At 47.3% G+C, this 19,826-nt stretch overlaps 2 protein-coding genes across 2 annotated transcripts; one reads left to right on the top strand and one right to left on the bottom strand.

Moving 5' to 3' along the window:
* Positions 1–2,231: 2,231 nt before the first annotated feature.
* On the bottom strand, positions 2,232–4,478 carry RhiXN_06913 (Fungal specific transcription factor domain; the record flags this gene model as incomplete). Its single annotated transcript, XM_043326729.1, has 7 exons — positions 2,232–2,438; positions 2,502–2,627; positions 2,694–3,233; positions 3,290–3,567; positions 3,640–3,985; positions 4,061–4,361; positions 4,426–4,478. 7 exons carry the CDS (start codon positions 4,476–4,478, stop codon positions 2,232–2,234), a joined length of 1,851 nt encoding a protein of 616 aa, XP_043185201.1.
* Positions 4,479–4,988: 510 nt separating this feature from the next.
* On the top strand, positions 4,989–19,566 carry RhiXN_06912 (Metallopeptidase family M24; the record flags this gene model as incomplete). Its single annotated transcript, XM_043326728.1, has 39 exons — positions 4,989–5,495; positions 5,546–5,942; positions 6,005–6,071; positions 6,134–6,385; positions 6,440–6,483; positions 6,552–6,658; positions 6,721–6,842; positions 8,485–8,686; positions 8,733–9,027; positions 9,085–9,359; positions 9,412–9,927; positions 9,981–10,103; positions 10,152–10,340; positions 12,228–12,313; positions 12,387–12,582; positions 12,629–12,923; positions 12,976–13,250; positions 13,306–13,821; positions 13,876–13,998; positions 14,049–14,219; positions 14,270–14,360; positions 14,550–14,732; positions 14,860–14,938; positions 14,993–15,191; positions 15,256–15,616; positions 15,664–15,932; positions 15,988–16,479; positions 16,536–16,658; positions 16,713–16,844; positions 16,966–16,990; positions 17,401–17,475; positions 17,531–17,598; positions 17,659–18,350; positions 18,409–18,662; positions 18,713–18,729; positions 18,781–18,884; positions 18,941–19,014; positions 19,071–19,306; positions 19,354–19,566. The coding sequence occupies 39 exons, from the start codon at positions 4,989–4,991 to the stop codon at positions 19,564–19,566; spliced, it is 8,445 nt and encodes a 2,814-aa protein (XP_043185200.1).
* Between the last annotated feature and the right edge of the window lie 260 nt (positions 19,567–19,826).

Genomic DNA, 19,826 nt, shown 5'->3' with positions numbered 1-19,826 from the left:
GTCGAATGAATTTCAGTTAGCAGGCTTCAAATTTATGACGTCTAATAATGCTGCTGGATATGAACTTATTCAAAAGGCCACTCCCACTCTTCTTCGTCTGGCCTACCGACATCCTGAGATATGGACTAAATCTGGACTAATATCCATTTCGCAAGTTATGTCATGTGCGAAATATGAAATCTTCAACTTCATATGGATGGATAATATTGTAGCCATGGTATTGGGGACCTCAACTTTCCTACCTTACGACATCACAGGGCAAGCAAGTCATTCACGGTTTCAGATGGAATGGATTTGGGGGTGTCCCCAGGAGTTTGTCATTCAATGCGCACGAATAAACAAATTACGGTTTTCCGCGGGAGGTCAAAGTGGCTTGAACCAGTGGAAGGGCATAGAGAGGGAGTTGATGGAGTGGGAACCCGTGTCGGAATCGACGAATGACTCCAGGGATGTTGTAGCGAGATTAGCTGTGCAAGAGAGTTGGAGACATGCAATGTTGATATATCTCTATATGGTAAATTTAAACTTTTACTACTATTTATGCCAAATATCTGACGCCAACAGGCCATATGCGGGGTAAATTCGGCGGACCCCCGAGTCAACTCGTCGGCAAACCAAATAACTAGGCTCGTTGGAACAGTAAAGCACACTGACTCATTTGATCGCCACTTATTTGTTCCTTGTTTAATCGTAAGTATCGGTCATAAATTTATACGGTATCAATGTTAACCTTCCACGCAGGTCGGAACGTGTGCTCGGCAGGAATCACAACGAGGACTAGTTGAAGAGAAACTTTCCTCGATGAGAGCGACCAAGATGTGGGTTCTTCGAAGTTCAGACTTTACAGCGGTGCTCGAGCACCTTTGGCATGGTGCAGCGAAAAACGGCAGAGCAACAACTTGGAACGACTATACTCGGTCAAGAAGAGCAGTCTTACCAGTAGCTGAAGGACAGACGCCGGTTTTTTAGCCCTTTTTCGCTATCGATTGTTGATCACTCTAGTTTTTATTTAGATTATGATTCATTCACATATGTAGTATAGCTATCTGTGCTAATTAATGGGAGGAATTGCAATGAACTTGCTGTGCTTGGGTCTACCCAATTATTTTATTTTATCTATTAACGCGAGGGAAGCCGTGGGAAAGCTGACTCAGCACAGAGACATTTTTGACAGCTGACTAGGGTCCACCACAGTTTAAGCGCCAATGGAGGTGAGCGGGTGGGGTAGTGTGCTTGCCTGTGGCCGAGGAACGAGGCCCAGGCAAGCACACTACCCCGTCTGCGAGCCAGGAGAACACAACGCCGACCACTCCCACCCGGAGGTACGACGGGTCGTAAAGCTCGTAAGCATAACTCATGGTACGCGATGTGGTCGAATTTGACAATTAACCATTAGAGTCTACGATTCGATCAAAACCTGCCGACCATACACTTATATCGTCCAGATTAGCGGTTTTATAGCATTAATATTGGACGCGTAGTGAAGAATTACGTCATAGCTAGTAGGTGTATGCGGTACACAGAGCTATATGTAAGGGCGGGTCGTCGAATAGCGTGACTGAAGCACTCATATATAAGCAGCAACTTATGGATAAAGAATAGATCCGGTGTTTTATGTATAGTACTTTGCACGAAAACGAAACAAACGAAGACTTACAATTGAGAGAAATTGCTCACAACTTCAGTTACGGAACTCTATAGACCGTGATAGGTTATATACCAGGGACAGTTACGGAGCTCGGACATCGGCTACAAAACGGTCTTTCCTTGTTGAATTTATTCTCTAGATAATTGAGAGGAATTGCGAGCTATGGATTGAGTTGAGCCAAGGCGGGTTACAAGTGGGGGCTGCCTCTTGCTACGTGCTGGACAACGTTAACTCTCTTTCTCTCTCCACAAGTATCGAGAGGTAATCGTTGGTAGTCCGGGAGACACGAACGTCCTTTGAGTATTAATTTGTCGAATCTTTGTCTCTCTGACAAACTTGAAACTCTCGGCACGCTGGAGTCAGTGATTCGGGCCAAGTTGCCCGTTGCCGATCATGGTTTAATAATAGCACTTACGTCAATACCTAACTCTACCAGAGTGTGTGTCGAGCCACTGTTGTTAGCACGCGGCTTGTAACGCAATATAGTCCCCATTGAAAGGTATATTGTAACAATACTATACACACATAACGTATACCAATAGAATAAGATAATAAACCCAGATTTAAACTTCGTCCTTCGCAATTAATCAATAGGCATAACTGCCCTCCTCGAGTTAATATAATCCTCCCACCTGACAGGCTTCCCACCTGCCGCAGCACCGTGCCATAAATGGTCGACCAGATTCCTGTAATCGAGCGCTCGGAAGAGCCAAGGCAAGTGCTCCTCGACCTTGACAAACGCATTACGCAGCTCTGTGCGGTGTTTCTCAGAGGGTGTGCATATAGAAGCCTATGAATAAAGATTTTCTTAGTAACGAGCGAGATATGAAAGAAAGCAGGCGAGATATCGTACAATAAGGCAAGGAATGAAGTAATGGGACCTCGTAGTCAGATCGGGCTGGAGAATCTGTAACAGCTGTACGATTTGGCGAACCGAGGCCTGGACGCGCGGATCGTCGCTCATACATCCACACATTCCCTACATCGCCAAATCCATTTCATTCAGCCAAAGCTTAAAGAGAGAGGTAAAGAGCTGAAGTCTCACCATGTAAAGGTAAATCAATCCAGCGTGGCGCCATCCTTCTTGTACAGCCATCCTGATTACCATCTGATTCGGCTCGTTGAGGGCGCCCGGGCTGGCGACCCTCGGTGCCCAGGCCCACGCTTCAATCTCGAGCGGTTTCCAGGTCGACTCGGGGGCGCATTGGATATCTGGGTGCTTGGCCCGCCAGAGGCTAATTTTGATGATGAGCGCCGTAAGCTCGATGGGAGACCCATGCATCCACTCGGTAGGGTGTATAGACCCCGGAAGTCCGTTGCACTCGATTGGAGTTCGAACGACAGGCATCGTGGTGTCGTAGGCGATCGTGGGGGCAACGCCGAGGATAAAAGATGTGACCGCGTCGATGAATACGAACCGACCGAGTTCGTAGTTTGTGGATGTAAATGCTTCGACTAGCGATATCTTTTGAGAGCAAAGGTATGATGGGAGAGTTTCGGCCGCACGTATGAACGAAGGCACGAGTTGTTTGAAAAGTTGGTATCCTGAACGACTATTAGATGTCATATAATCCAAGAAAACAAGCTTTCGGAGGTTTATTACTGATTGGGGTAATCTGGCGGACAATGTGAAGCACTTACTTCTAGTCCTCCAGACAGGGCATGTAACGCTCCAGTTAATGACCCATCCCTCGTAGTTTGGGAACAAACATGTTCTCCCATTCTCTGCACACATTTCTCGAGAAACCGTAGATCAGCCCGTTTCCCGTATTTCATCAACGCTTGAAAGATGCGCGCTCCGATGTACATTGACCAATGTGTCAGGTTGGACTCTTGTAACCGCACGATAAGTTTTTGTCGTGCAAAGTCGAGCATTTCCCGGGTTGGTCGGAAAAATACCATCTCCAATACAGGTTCATCTGTTAACGTTATTTTGGTTAGTAACGCAGCAAAGCGGCACGCCAGTCAGGGGGAAAGGAAGGCTATCTCACATTGAGCCAAAATGAAATCGATGATTTGTCCTGAGAATAAAGGGTTCGGGGATATGGTCGGAGGAAGGTTAAACACAAATGAAGGATTATATGATCCTCCATAGGTATCGATCATGGAGAACAAGGGCTGCGCCCAGGTTTCATTTGGGAGCTCTTGTAGCTCCACGGGGCTAGATTCTATTACCGGCGGTCGAGGGGGGCCAAATACAGTCTTGGGAGCAAGGGCCATCGAGCTTCGAGGGCATTCAGATGATATTGGCGATGACAAATAGCCGGCTTGGGTAACCCTTTGAGGCGATTGCGCAGAAACAGGCCTCGGCATGGGGAAGGCTGATGTACAAGACGGCTGAGAAAGTTCGGGTGAGTATGAGTATGACAAACCCTATGCCAGTAAGGAAGACCGAGGCCGGATTGGACTTACTGCACGGGCCGCGGGAGTTGTGTGCATGCTGCTGAGTTGCCTCGGGGACAAGTCGCCCGTGTCGGATGTCCCACTATCCGTTGAGGAGTGTCTGTAAGAGTTGTATCCTGGCGATCCTAGTCTGTTTTTGGGATCTCGAATACTGGGTGCTCGTAATGAGCTAGTGGCAGCTTGCTTGGAGGTGGAGGCCCTGGGCTGCTTGGGATTGGATGAAGTTGGTATATGGTCGTATCCAAGACATCTGAAGCCTCCAACTAGACACCTGTCGCAAGCAGGGCGATTTTTGTCGCATTTCTTTCGTCTAGTGATTTGATAGGTCAGAGAGCTCGTAAACTTCAGTCCGCAGCACATATGCAGTGACTAACCGTTGACGGCAAGTTAAACAGCTGGAAGGCAAGGGCCCGGGGGTGTGCTTCATGAGTAAAAATAAAGATACAGTATCGGGGGATGTGGTAGAGTAGAGGCTGCAATAAGAGCGTCGGAAGTACTCGTACGCGACTCGCGCGATACATCATTGCATAACGAAAGAGTTGTCACGACGGCGCTTCTCGGGTGTCCGGTCATCGCCACCTGAGGCTTAGTGAGCCTCCACATCCATGAGAGCGTGGCGCCGTGCTGGGGAAAATTCCAACCCGACCGCGGGAGTTCTTTTTAGGCCAATTGCCAATGAATTTGAACCTTGGCGCCAGATGACTAAGCACACCAGAGACTTTGTGAGAGTATCCAATTGGAGCCAGAGGTTCCTCGCCCTTCGACCTCGATAGCCCGAGCGCATCTAGTTCGACGTGGAGAGAAGCCTTGGCTAACCAGAACTAAGAACACACACGTCACATACGTAATCAGTTCCACTATATTTGCGAACGCTTGTTCTTGTTCTCGCGACCACTGCCAGCACTATGTCTATGCCCTATTGATTCGACTCCCAAATATGATTACACCGCAGCTGCGTCCTCTTGCGCCTCTATCTGGCAGCATGACCTACCAACATGTACTTGAGGATTCTGGTCCTACTGACTCCCACTCTGACGACTATCAATCACTTCTTTACGCACCCTTCATATCAGCCATCTTGTCTGCAGCCGTGCTCCTTATTCACTACTATCTCCATGACCTCGATCTCCGGCGCTCATTATCTAGCGGTACCGTGCGAAAGAAAACGCGGAGTACCACTCGTCCGACTCGCGCCCAGCGATCTATCAATATCTGGAAAGTGCTCCGACTTGGCGTTTGCTTGATACTATTACTACTTGCAATCGTGATGCTCGGAATGGCCGAATCTTGCCCCAACCCGGATAATGCTAAGCCGGGGGCAACGGATCAAGTGGCGAGCGCTCTCGCAGGACATGGAATCGGCAAACGCAAGAAACGACAGCACCACACCAATCTATGCTTAACCAAGGAACAGTCTACCCGGCTATCGCTCGCGTGTTTCTATGTATGTGCAGTCTCCCATAGTGCCCGTTACGATCTAATCTTTTTGAGCAGACATATACCACCTTACTCGCTTTCCTAACACTCTGCCTCGGTCCCGAATTCAACGCAGCTTGTGATTCGCACATCACCCCCCTTCTACTACTCGCTTTACTCGTTGATATATGGGTCCAAATATTCCCAGGACGCGAAATGTCCAAGGCTACTCTGATATGCGACTGGGTTCGTATCGGTTTTCTCGCCATCGCCTCGATTATCACCCCGATACTTGCATGGTCCTCCTCTCCTACAAACAAATACAAGACCCCTCCTACAAACTGGCCCACATCAGGTCGGCTTGTAGTCCAGAACCTGACGGCCCAATACAGCGACCAGGAGCCCCCAACAATCGAAGATATTTCGTTTCGCGTTTCAGCGGGGGATAGGATCGGTATAGTCGGAAAACTAGCAAGTCAGTGCTGTGCCCACCACTCTTGAAAAAAAATTTCGAGGAATACTAAACGGGGAGCCTAGGCGGGAAAGATGCCTTGGCATTGGCGTTGTTAAGGTTTATTCCCACAGAAGGCAAGGTCTTCTTTGAGTACGCGCACTGCTCTTGGTTCTTGGCAATCTGGGGCTAACCACGACTTTGGGCTACAATAGCGGTGTTGGAACGCATACCATTCATCCTACGATCCTTTCATCCCATATTTCATTAATAACCGGACAAGCAGCTTCGTCGTCCAGTCGAGCCACGGTCCGATACGTTCTCGACCCACAGCACCAATATTCAAACGAGACGCTCTATGCGGCGCTGAACACTGCGGGATTAGTCGGATTTGGGTTAGAGATTGGTCTGAAGAGGATAAGCGCGCGTGCTCAGTATGGGGTAGGATTTGCTGCGGCAGTTGTGAGGTAAGCAACTATTCGTGTTTTGGTTCGGGACATGACGCCAAATTGGTATGATAGACAGAGTAAGCTTATCATCGTGGACGAAACTACGACTTCGATTGGTCAGTTGATTAATTGCTATTATTGCTTTCGTCATTGCCGAGCGGGGGCTTATCTCTGTTTATGGTAGAATACGCGCCTGACACGGAATTCCACGCATCTCTCCGTTGCGCACTTCCAAACGCAACCATCCTTGTGATCACGAACACGCTGAGGAACATCCAAGGCGTAGACAAGGTATCCTGTAGCCATATCATGTGTAGATCTACATGGTACTGATGGAATGTGTTCTCTTGTAGGTCTTGGTCCTTGAAGCCGGACACCTCGCCGAGCTTGGGACTCCAAGCGAATTATTAAATCGACATGGAGCGTTCAGGAAATTGGTTGATGTGGATGATGCTCGAGATGCGCTTTACGTTGCGTTTACTGATTGAATTATGCTTATTTGTATAATACTGGAGGATCAAGGTGGTTTCTTTTTTTTTTTGCTACAATGCTTTGGATTGGTTGGATTGTTCAATGTGTTGCATATATCCATATTTTTTCTCATCCATTTTATTGTCGATTGGATGTGTCGGATGATTCTGAGAGGAAATTGGGAATACAGTGGGGCACCGGGGTGTTGTCGGAACTCGGGAGGCCCACAACCTGTATAGGCGATCGCACCAATCAAATGGAGAGCTACCCCTATAGAGACGCGAGTTACAATCTCCGAAACTCGAACCTCATACCCAGTCAAGTCCCCCAACGAGCAATCGCCAAGCAAACACGCCGAGAGCGCAGCTGTGCCAAAAACTCCAAATATCCTCGGTCGAAGTCAAAATTGGAGTTTCGGATTGGACATGATTCTGGCCTTGGACTCTGGGTTGCAATGTGCAGGAGGCGATGACATTCCATCCTTGCGGCTTCTTATGACCACTGGGATGCATGTCATTTGGTCGAAAGGAAATGCAGTGGAATACACATCAAGTTGATATATTGCAATTGGCGAAACACCTCCCCTTCCCCTCTGGTTTACAATATTGATGGATTTCCAACACTCGTAACTTTACTGTTGGAGCGCGTTGCGAGGGCTCAGAACTGGCGCGAGGAAGGTGTTATCATCTTGTCTGGTAGCTCGGATAAGCTTACTACGGGCACATTGCTGGAATCTTTGAAAAGTGTAAAGGTGCTTGTCATCCATCTTAGTCTCCTGGTGCTGGTGTTGTTGGATTTTGCGTGTACAAGGATCGGAGTACATTGCGGGCTCATTATACAGTGAATCCCCAAAGTGCAGATTTTCTGGATGTCAAAAATTGCGCGCGCTTTTTACAGGTTCTGGAAAAATCAAACGGCATTTTCATGGATATACATACCGTTTAGACTGCGGACTCTACGTTTTTTTGGGTCGTGAATGCTTGGCTAAAATCTGAACTTCACGCGGACTTTTTGTACTTTTGGATTTCGCCGTGATTCATCGAGCAAGATGAACTATTGGTGGAGAACGCAATGAACGCTTTATCTGAACATAGGTATGGCGCACGAGTCCCACCGTATTGAATTTCTAGGAATTTTATGCATATACACAACTCTCATACGTGATAGTTATCGCAGCTGGCCTATTGGAATTGATGAGAAATCAAGTAGCGTGTAGCGCGCTAATTTATTACATTAATGGCTCAAGCGATAGGACAGCCTCCCTATCTGGGCGCAGTCATGAGCTCCATGTATGGTATTTGCCATCGTATACTGTTTGTCGAATGTATTGTAGCTTACGGGTAGGCAGCCACGTGACTACCCGACACTTGTGTTCTAAACGCTTACGATCGAGGACCCGACTCGAATGTGGATCATCTCATCATAGATACGAAATCTAGGGATACAGCTCGACTCGGAAGCGCTCTTTGGGTTATATTGATCGCCCACTGACTTACGATCCACTCATGCCAAGTAAACATAGATCTGCTCCTGGCCCGCGACCTGAGAGCTGCTTGACATGTAGACAAAGGCAGGTCCCTTTGCCCATTTATGACATTGGTCAATTCTGATTTATGACTGACGACTCTTTCGGATGTGTTATTCAGGAAGAAAAAATGCGATAAGACCCGGCCATTTTGTCTACGGTGTTTGAATTCAAAGGGACTTTTTCCGTGTTTGGGGTATGAGGATGAAACGTACGAGCCAGAGATCAAGAAACTGGCACCAGTCCTCGAAGAGCGCGCGACAAACTTGCCTCGAACGAACTTGCGTCCGCTTGTCTTCGGAGTAGAGTTTGGGGACGCAGTTGTGAGTACCATCGCCGTGCCGTGAAGGTGCACTGAGGTCTATCAAGCCCGAGTCGAGTGCAAAGGTCACTTACTACAAGACACGTGTGTCGGCATCAGATATAAACGATTATCTTACTCCTGCGTTCATCTCGCTTACCGACCGTGGCTCTCCCGAAAGCTCGCTAATGAGCGTTGCATCATCGATGCATCGTCCAGTGAAAGACGCCGACTGGGAGCCAGGTGTAAGAAGGCATGGATCGGATAATGCTATCAGACTATCGCTGCCTTCGATGATTCCACGTGGGGTGAACGCTAACAGGTGGATGAGGGAGAGCTACCTGACGTTCATTCTGGGAGAATGTGAGATTTTGTGTGCTGTGCTTCTGGTCTCAAAAGTTTGAATAGCACAGTTTCTAGACCAGCGGCACCGAGTCCTCAAGTTTTTCAGACCTCCCACTAACACAGGGCAGGGATTCGTTATGGCACAGTTGAATCGGCCCCTAAGACTTGGGCTCATGTATCTTGGAGCTAAAGTATTTGAAGCCTTTGTCGAAAAGTCAGAGGAAGTGGCCATAAAATTATGTTCACAGTGGGTGACGCGGTACACGAATGATGTAACAAGCTCAGAAGAACTTCAGAACCCGTTTCCGTCGACACAAGAAGTAGAGGATAGATTGAGTAGGCTACATAATGTAAGACGAGCTACCGCATAGCACTTGGGCCAGATAACAACACGTTTACCAGCTAGCCCTCATACAATTCATTGTCCTCGGCACCGGGGTAGGCTATAACACATTTCGTCTCGCACTGCCAAACTTTCTTCGCCTGGTATCAGACCATCCAGATCTCTGGGCTAGACAAGAGCGCAATGGACTTCTCCGCATATCTCTTCCAGCAGTCCTTAGCTCGGGTCGAACTGAAATTCAACGATTCGCATTCCAGGATATCTTGTATTCGCTTGTACTTGGAGTTCCAACATTAGCTGAATACGACTCGACGGGACTGCCAACCGCACCTGGGACAAACATCTCGGCTGATTGGTTTCATGATGTGCATGGTGCACCCGCTGAGATGGTTATCATTATCTCCGAGGTCCACAGTCGGCGAGCTCAAGTGAAAATCGTGGATTGGCTCGAATTAGAAATGAGGACATGGTCGTGGGGCCAGGTAGATACTCGGTACGAAGAGTCCAGCCAACTGATCTATCGCGCCGCGATTCAGGAAGCCTGGAGGCACGCAACATTGATGTATATCTACATGGTGCGTTTTTTTATTTAAATACTTGGGTATCTGTATTAATCATAAGGCCGAAGGGTATGTGTGGGGCAACTTCTCATGATGGACGAGTTCAAGCCTCCGTGTACCAAATCATCAAGTTGGTCGATGTGGTAGGAGATACAAATATAAATGGACATTTGACAGGTCCACTCATCATTGTAGGTTCCTGTCAATCTGCCCTTTTAAATCAGCTAAATCTTTCTCAGGCTGGCATAGCAGCACGATACGAGTCGCAACGCACGCTCATTTTCAATAAGCTCAACTCTTACAGTGGAGTTAGGGTGTGGTTACTCCAAGGTGCGGATTTCGCGCGGGTTTTGAATCATCTTTGGCATGGTCCCGCTATATGTGGTGCTGCAGTTGGGTGGGATGATTACGTGCAGAAGAGATACGAGGTACTTCCAATACCATATATATAAGGATGGATCGGCGGCCGGGCCAGGGGTTTGAAATTGGCCAAGGATCCCAAGGTATGTGCTTCTGTTTGTATCGGGGCGGTTTTTCTACGGGATGCTCACTTGGCCTGGTAAGAATGTGGTACCTAACACGACAGCCAAATAATATTCCAGGATCTTGTTGTCTGTAAGGGTGAACGTTTTGTGAAATATGCACCAGAGCGGTTAAAGCAAAGACATTACCCACATCATAAATTTAATGCTATATTTATAGAGACTCTTGATATGTCCATACGCACGTTCTGTACTCTGCACTAATGTAGATACTTTTCTTATTGTGAGGCATCATAACTTGACCTTGTGATTGTGCTTATCGATTATATTCATATCCCGGTAGACGAGTATGTCTTGTCTGTGTTTTTGTGAGCAATTTCTGGATGAGAATACGGAGATCGAACTTCCGGGGGGGGGGGGATGCCCACCAGCCTAGGGATTAGAGGCCGGTTTTGGTCTTGTTCACCTACACATTTTGTTTGTCCAATATTGACACCTTGACTCATGTTCTCCACCAGCTGAGCGCATGGAGTATGTCTCCTTCTCCTTCTGATATTGTATGTTTGCGTTTGTCATTTATACACTAATCTCTTTCTGTGTGCTTGACACGCTCCCCTGTTTCCGCTCGCTACACCCTACTATGATAAATTAACGACATTTGGTTCAGGTAGTACCCAGGGCTACTTGTGTGCATTAGCACCTTTGTATTATGCCTATTTTCAGACTTTGATGATATGGTTCGTAGTTCCTGGTGAGACGGTGTGAATAGACCAATGGACGTTCCAAACGAACATGGTCATTACATCGTTGCGAAAATTGCAATATGACACCTGTAGGAAGCCCTTGGAATACACCTGCACTATATGGGCAGTTAAAGACCCTAAAGGACACTAGGATAATATCAATCGATATATGCATGCTACCAGAGGATACCATTCTCTAGGAATTCGAAAATAAAATGGTTATAATTAGTATGCAGTGAGCTCCCAAAGTATGAGTTTTCCGCGTGCCAAAACCACACTTTATATGCAGAGTGTTGGTAAAAGCTGACCAACCCTTTTGTAAATCTGCATCCCAGCTCGCCCCCGTGCGCTGTCGAGGTGCGTATTTGGTGTTTCTGCATGCGGATCTTTCGTACCTTGGGGGTTTACCATGTAGCTAGTTGGCAAAATAAAGGCTGGTCATAAGAATTGTGACCCTGTATATAGGCTATAGCTACAAAAAGGATTCATGCTATCAAGCACCAACCATTTGTCTCAGCATTAATTTGGCGCTGGCCAAGCACCTGGAGCCATCCAGTGAGTGATTCCCAAATATTCTGGCTTAATTATCATCTTGCTTGAAAAGTCTTCACAGAACCATGGGATACTCGTAGAGATGGACCTATTAAGAAAATTGGACAAATTTGTAAGCAATACTCAACACCGATGAAGTGTATCATCTGGTAGTAGATTCCTGCAGCTCGCGTTGCGGGTAAAGCATAGATAAAGAGATATTGATGCACTTATTCAGGCTCCACGCATGAATGAAACACTCTCTTTGAATGGTTCAAATAGGACACATATATTGTATTTGGGGCCGACTTACCACAAATCAAGAAAAATACGCACCAAAGTTTGATATATCTAATTTTGTGCGGTTCTGTATCCTTGGCGAATAAGATAGAAGCTATAGGGTCGCATCAGCGACGCTTCTTGAGCATATGATAGGTAACCACGTGATTACTGGACACTTTGTTCTCGACTCCAACTGATCGAATGTATCGATCTTCTTATCATCATACATTCGAAGGCTGATATAACTCAACTTGCACACCCCTCTTGGGCTATATAGATCGTCTACTACGATCTGCTGATGCCAAGTAAACCTAAATCCGGCCCTGGCCCCCGACCTGAGAGCTGCTTGACGTGTAGGCAGAGGTGAGTGCTTTGAGTCATTTATGACTGAAATTAATTACAGTTTGTTACTGATGATTGTCTTGTGACTATATAGGAAGAAAAAATGCGACAAGACTCGACCGTTTTGCTTGCGGTGCTTGAATTCAAAGGGGGCATTTCCGTGTTTGGGGTATGGCGATGAAACGTACGAGCCCCCAACCGACAAACCGTCCCTTGAAGAGCGCGTGGTGAATACCTCTGGAGCGAACTTGCGTCCGCTTGTCTTCGGAGTAGAGTTTGGGGACGCAGTTGTGAGTGCTATCGCCGTGTCGTGAAGGTGCACTGAGGTCTATCAAGCCCGAGTCGAGTGCAAAGGTTGTTTACTACGGGACGCGTGTGTCGGCGTCGGACATAAACGACTACCTTACTCCTGCGGTCATCTCGCTTACCGACCGTAGCTCTCCCGAAAGCTCGCTAATGAGCATTGCATCATCGATGCATCATCCAGTGCAAGACGCAGACTGGGAGCCAGGTGTAAGAAGCCATGGGTCGGATAATGCTATCAGACTATCGCTGCCTTCGATGATTCCACGTGGGGTGAACGCTAACAGGTGGATGAGGGAGAGCTACCTGACGTTCATTCTGGGAGAATGTAAGTTTTCTGTTTGCTTGTAGTTTCGGATTTTGGATAGTCCAGTTTCCAGATTATAGACACCGAATCCTCAAGTTTTTCAGACCTCCCACTAAGGAAGGACCGGGACACCTCATCGCGAATTTAAGCCGACCTCGAAGACTTGGATATATGTACCTTGGAGCTAAGATATTCGAAACCTTTGTAGGAAAACCAGAGGAAATGGCCATACAGTCGAGCTCCCAGTGGGTGACGCGGTACGCGAATCATGTAACAAGCTCAGAAGAGCTCCAGAACCCGTTCCCATCAGTGAAAGAGGTAGAGGATAGGTTGAGTGGGCTTCTGCACGTAAGGCAAGTTAACTTACAACGCCTAGGTAAAATAACAATACCTTCAATATTAGTTAGGTCTCATACAACTTATTGTCCTCGGCACTGCTGCGGCGTACAATACTCTGCGTCTCGCGCTGCCCAACGCCCTCCGCCTTGTATCGAATTACCCAGATCATTGGGCCAAAGAAGAACGCAACGGACTTCTTTGCATATCTCTGCCATCAGTCCTGACCTCATTTCAAGCCGACCTTCAGAGATTCGTGTACCAAGATATCGTGTATTCGCTCATACTCGGGGTTCCAACACAGGCTGAATACGACTCGACGGAACTGCCAACCGCACCTGGGACAAACATCTCGGCTGATTGGTTTCATGATGTGCAGGGTGCACCCGCTGAAATGGTTATCATTATCTCCGAGGTGCACAATTGGCGCGCCCAAGTTAAGAGTGCAGACTGGCGCGAGCTGGAAATGAGGGCGTGGGCATGGAATCGAGCGGATACTCGGTACGAAGAGTCAAACCAACTGATATATCGCACTGCGATACAGGAAGCCTGGAGACATGCAACGTTAATTTATATCTATATGGTGGGTCTCTTGGTCGAGTAAGCACAGGAATTTGTGTTGATGATGGTGTTAAAGGGTATGTGTGGGGTAACTTCTCATGATGCCAGAGTTCAGGCCTCCGTGTACCAAATCGTCAAATTAATGGAAGTGGTGGGAGATACGACTATGGACGTACACTTCTCGATCACATCCCTCGTAGTAAGTTCTCGCTAACTCCCTTTTATGTTTGTTGACTAAACCTTTGTTAGGCCGGGATATCAGCCCGATACGAGACTCAGCGAGCACTCATTTTCCGAAAGCTCAGGTCTTTCAGTGGAATCAGGTTATGGGCGATTCAAGGCCGAGATTTCGCGCGAGTTTTAGATTCTCTGTGGCATAGTGCCGCTATATATGGCGGCGCAGTCGTGTGGGACGATTACGTCCAGATGAGATGTGAAGTGCTTCCAATACTATGATGACGGATCGGCAGCCGAGTCAAAGTTTGAACGTGCCCGAGGACCCCGAAGAATGTGCCTCTATTTGCATCGAGGCAGGTTTATTTTACGGAATGGCTCAACATGGTAAGAGCGGGAAACTAACGTTGGTTTAGGACATCATTGTCTGTAGAAATAGATTTTTCTTGACCACTTTCCAGAGCGATTGAAGCAAAAGATATAGTCCTCATTGTAAATTTTGCGTGTGCATATAAGTGCTCTCTGCGCAATGTAGATATTACTGGGAAGTATTGGAATTCAATTTTATGCTTGCAGTTACAAACGATCTTCTTGGCCCAATAGACGAATATGTCCCAGCAGTGTTTTCGCGAGCGAGTTCGAATCCTACCCTGGGAGTTCGAAGTGTCCCACCCGAGGCGGCAAGCTTGAGGTCCCACCATTCCTCGGTGTCGGGCAAGCGCCCACACGTGATGAAACTAGAGTCTGGTCATGACTACGGTCATGATTCCCACTGCTTCCATTTCTGAGAGGTCACACGATAACTACAGCGCGGGGGAAAGTATCGATGAAAACACATAAGTCTACGTATGGGCCGAGGGGACTGAGTTGTCTCACTTGTCGACAGAGGTTAGTATGTCATCTACTGAGGATTCTGTCTTGTCTGACTTGCGGAGTGAACTTCCCAGGAGAAAGAAGTGCGACCGGTAAGCATTAATTTCAATTCGAGCCACCGCTATTCTGATGATTGAACTGTATAGGACTAGACCGGTCTGCGAGCGTTGTACCAAGGGCCGGTTTAAGTGCCTTGGGTATGATAACGACCCTCTGGAGAGCCCATTAACGGAGAAAGTGTTTGGATCAACAAGGACACTCGGGCGCTTAGATATAAATGACCCTGCCCCAACGCCAAGGTGTGTGGAAACACCGAGTGCAACTCGGGCTGTCCAGAACCAGTCGGTGAGTAAGCTGTCCAGTACCATCGTGATTTGCGGACCTCAAGTTCGTTAATCAATCCAACCAGTCTAGTCGACTCACCGGTCCTAATGCTTTGTCCCGAAATTTGGATGATGTACCTTCAGAGGATGCAAAGTCACGTCTAGAATCGTTTAACGACTCCGAAAACTCGATCCTGAGTGCAGGCGCTCTGGAACTCATGGCCAAGTCACTTTCAAAACCACAAGGTCTATCAACTTTGGCTCAGGAACTTCGAGCATTCGATGGGGTGTGGCCTCAGGAGCATTCACAAAGCCTCGTTCGAGCGAGAACATTTGACCCGGGTATAGGTGCCACTCTCCCCCTGGTAATTCAAGCTGAGATACCCCGTTCCTTGAACGTAAACGCGCGGATGCGGGAAAGTTATTTCACATTTATCTTATCCGAATGTGAGTCTGACAGTGCGGGGGCACTTACAATCTAACATCTCATTCAGACGAGACACATCGCCTCCGTAAATTCTTTCGGTCACCTCCTGTCCCAATAAGCCGTGGTTTGGCCCAGCGTATGAAGCGTTCCAATAAAATGCTTGGATTCATGTACCTCGGTGCCAAGGTATTTGAAGTTCTTACAGAAAAACCCAAAGATGCCGCTTCGGATTGTTGCAAGAAATGGATTGCCAACTTCGATCGACAAGTTATGGGTCGCGCGTCTTCGAGCCCTTCGCTCCAAGAATCAGAAGATCGGCTTACAGGATTATTAGAAGTAGGTATACCTTTTGTCGCTTTGAACCGCCTAACGCATTTCCCTCATGATTCAGTTGGCTTATTTGACTTTCCTCGTTGTTGATACCGTCGCAGGATACGCCTTTCTGAAACGAGCATTACCACTATTTCTACAGTTGGTATCAAGCGACCCCGAACTTTGGAGTGAGAAAGGGGGACAGCTCACGATATTACTCCCTCGAATTCTTTCGACTTCACGATACGAGATTAGGAGGTTTGTCTTCTATGACATGATGTGTTCCTTGGCTCTTGGCGTTAGGTCACTGGCGGAATACGACCCAGGTGATCCCCCGGTAGTGTCATATCCACCTCTTCCTATGGAAATATTTCATGGTATCCCAATCGAATGGATTCATATCATTGGACATGTTCACACTCACGCGAGCGACTGGTCCAACTTGGAGACTCAAACTTTGTCATGGCGGCCGCGGATATCTGATATTTGGGGAGAGGAATCTGTTGAAGTAGTACTTCGGATGGCGATACAAGAGAGCTGGAGGCATACTACTCTTATTTATATTTATATGGTATGTTTCAAACATCCGTTCATTCTATCACGTCGACATTGAGTATTTTCGTTTAGGGTATGTGTGGGGTGAATTCGTCTGATCGACGCGTACAAGCTTCTGTGAGACAAATTATTCGGCTGATAAGAGTTGTACATGATTCGCCTATGGATGTGCACTTGTCTATACCATGTCTGATTGTGAGTTCGCGTTCAATGTGTCATGTTCATCAGCTTGAGGTGGTTTTAATATAGGCCGGGATCGCAGCGCGATATGAAACTCAGCGAACCTTAATTTATCAAAAGTTATTATCCTTCCGAAACACTCATATATGGATTCTTCGCGGGGCCGACTTTATTCCTGTCTTGAGGCATCTTTGGAATGGGGTGGGTGTTGGGGGTGGTTCGGTTACGTGGTGTGATTACGTGAATTCGCGGTGTGCACTATTGCCGCTCTTGTGAATGACAATAGTATCGTTGGATTTTTCGTATGATTGGTGATTTAAAGCTGCATTTCCCCTCTTCGTATTGTTGTGTGTAGTTTGAACTTTTGCGTGTATGTATGTGTCGTTACGCTCTACGAATACAGCAGCCCATTTTTGTCTTGCTCTTGGGCGCCTGCGGGCGGATCTGATACACGTGATAGGCCGACCTGCTGTCCTCCACGACCACTGTCTGGAAGTTGTATTACAATCAACCGTAACACAAACTCTAAGAGCGCTAGTATATTGGTTGCCACTTGAAAGCTATAAACCATCGCATCTCGGGTAAATACTCGTCTGACAGTACAATTCCACCCACACTCACGTTATCTCCATTCCATTCGGTGATCTACCATTGGATTTGCTTACTCTCATAAACGTTTGGCCACTAAACAAAGTCTGATATAATCATCCTCCCGCTTTTGCCGCTTGTCACTTATATCCCGAAGCTTCTCATCTAGCAACGCACGCCCGCCGATCCAAAGATCCAGGAGCGATGTTTGGCAATCCTGCGCTTTTAGAGAGCGTTTATCCTGGTACAGCTTATCCAGAACTCTTATGATGCTCCCATATCAATCACCACTCTATCAGCTCGACTTCATACAACAAAGACCATAGAGAAACTTCTTGGCTTTCTCCCCGACGGAGACAGAGTGAAGGTATGGTGTTACCCCATGTCTCAGTATATCAACGGATCATCTGCTTACTATCGTACTTAGACTCAAATAATCCTTCTTTCCGGATCAACAACTCCATTCCGTAATGATACCGACCGTGAAATGCCGCTGCGTCAAGAATCAAACTTTTTCTACCTAACTGGATGCGACGTCGCCAATTCCCACTTGATGATAACTGTCTCCCCTCCTACCGTGGCGTCCAATGGTCCCGAAGTAAAGTCGACACTTTTCATCCCCAGGGAAGACCCATTGGAAACAATGTGGTCTCCCCCGCCTCCCACTCTAGAAGCGGCACGCTCGACGCACGAAGTCGATATCCTTGCGTACTCGGATGAATTTGATAAACATGTTGCCGGTGCTATCAAGACCAGGGAAACCGCCGTGCACATCCTGCCACAGACCATCCAGTTCCCGACTCTTCCTGCTCCATTGCTCGTGGCTCTGTCAGCCTCTGGAGCAAACCCTCCACCGATGATCAAGTACCTTCTCCCAGCTCTCCACTCTGCGCGTCTCATTAAAACTGAATATGAAATTGAACTCATTCGTCAAGCAAATGCGATTTCTTCTAGAGCACATGAAGTAATCATGCGTGTGTTGGGAAAGGATGTGAAAGAGGTTGGAGGAAGGGTCAGTACCGGCTCCAAGGAGGTTACGGCCGTGATGCCAGGGCAGTGGAGGATCGAAAAGGAAGCTGAAGCCGAGGCGATATTTGTTGCTAGTTGTAGGCGTGAAGGGTACGATTTCACGAACGAGATTTACCACCCGAGTTGTCAACTGATCGGATAACTTCAGCGCCGTACATCAAGCATATATGCCTATTGTCGCATCGGCTCAGCATGCCGCTACTTTACATTATTGCTGCAATGATCGGGCGTTCGCCTGGGGCCCTGTAAACTCCGAACGTCAAGATCTGGCTACGCAGCCCGCGAACGGTCATGCCCATGCGCATAACGGCACACAGAACGGGCATGGAAATGAGCCAACACTTGCGCCACAAGTACTCTTACTGGATGCGGGCTGTGAGTGGCGCAATTACGCTTCGGACAGTGAGTTATTCTATCGAGCCTATTTTTATTCCGTGCTCATACGCAATAAGTTACCCGTACTACTCCTGTGAGCGCATTGGTTCGACATTATTGAAATTATTAAATCATTTCGGTTTAGGTTGGGAATGGAGGAAAGTTCACTCCAGAAGCTCGTGCAATTTACGAACTCGTCCTGAAAATGCAAGAAGAGGCTATCGATTCTCTGAAACCTGGCCTGCACTGGTATGTGAACATAACTCGTTCATTCTGCGCTGGGACTGAATGATGCTTCATTTTAGGGATAAAGTTCAACTTCAATGTCATTTGACGTTGATTGATGGATTCCTAGAGTTGGGACTCTTCAAAGGCGAAAGTACGTTATTTATCAAACCCCTGTTAGATGCGCACTACCCTTATTTTTTCTCCCAGGAGCCGACATCATCAACTCGGAAATATCCAGCGCATTTTTCCCTCATGGAGTAGGCCATTCACTTGGCCTCGATGTGCATGATGTCCCGTCAGCATCTAAACCCGAAGCTGTTACTGCCTCTTCCTCCTTGCTTGCTCTAGGTCCGAACGTAACAATTCCTATTGAAAGTGCAGATCACCCGTCGTTCTACAGGTATTTACGCCTCCGTCTCCCTCTCGCCACTGGTATGGTCCTCGTAAGTATCACATTTATTTAAATGAGCTACATTTTAACTATTTCCAGACTGTTGAACCTGGTATCTACTTCTCTCCACACCTGCTCGCTCCCGTTCGATCGTCCCCATACATTGACCACGAGCTTCTGGCCAAGTATGAGAGCGTTGGCGGTGTACGAATCGAGGATGTTTTGTGGATCACAGAAACTGGATGCCAAAACTTTACCATGACGGGGAAGAGCGTAGAGTGGATTGAGAAGCTGACTTCTGGCCAAGCTTGAGCGGAATCAAGGGGTTTTTAGTCATGAAATTAACTGATGTAAACCTGGGCCTGAATAATATTCTGCATATCAAGTTGTTCATTGACAAGTATGTGTTGCGTTATATTATGCTAGAGCTGAGAGCCGCTCGAATTGTGATCATCAACGAGGTAAGGCACGCCAAAAAATTAGAATATTCAGAGAGTAATCCACACGAAAGCTTTACATATCGCAATTGTATCTACCCCAACTAGAGCGCATATATATGCTTTCTTGTCCCA

Source organism: Rhizoctonia solani, chromosome 13, assembly GCF_016906535.1.
Source record: "Rhizoctonia solani chromosome 13, complete sequence".
Lineage (NCBI taxonomy): Eukaryota > Fungi > Basidiomycota > Agaricomycetes > Cantharellales > Ceratobasidiaceae > Rhizoctonia > Rhizoctonia solani.
The sequence above is the reverse complement of the archived record's forward strand: the minus strand, read 5'-3'. Positions and strand labels throughout refer to the sequence as shown.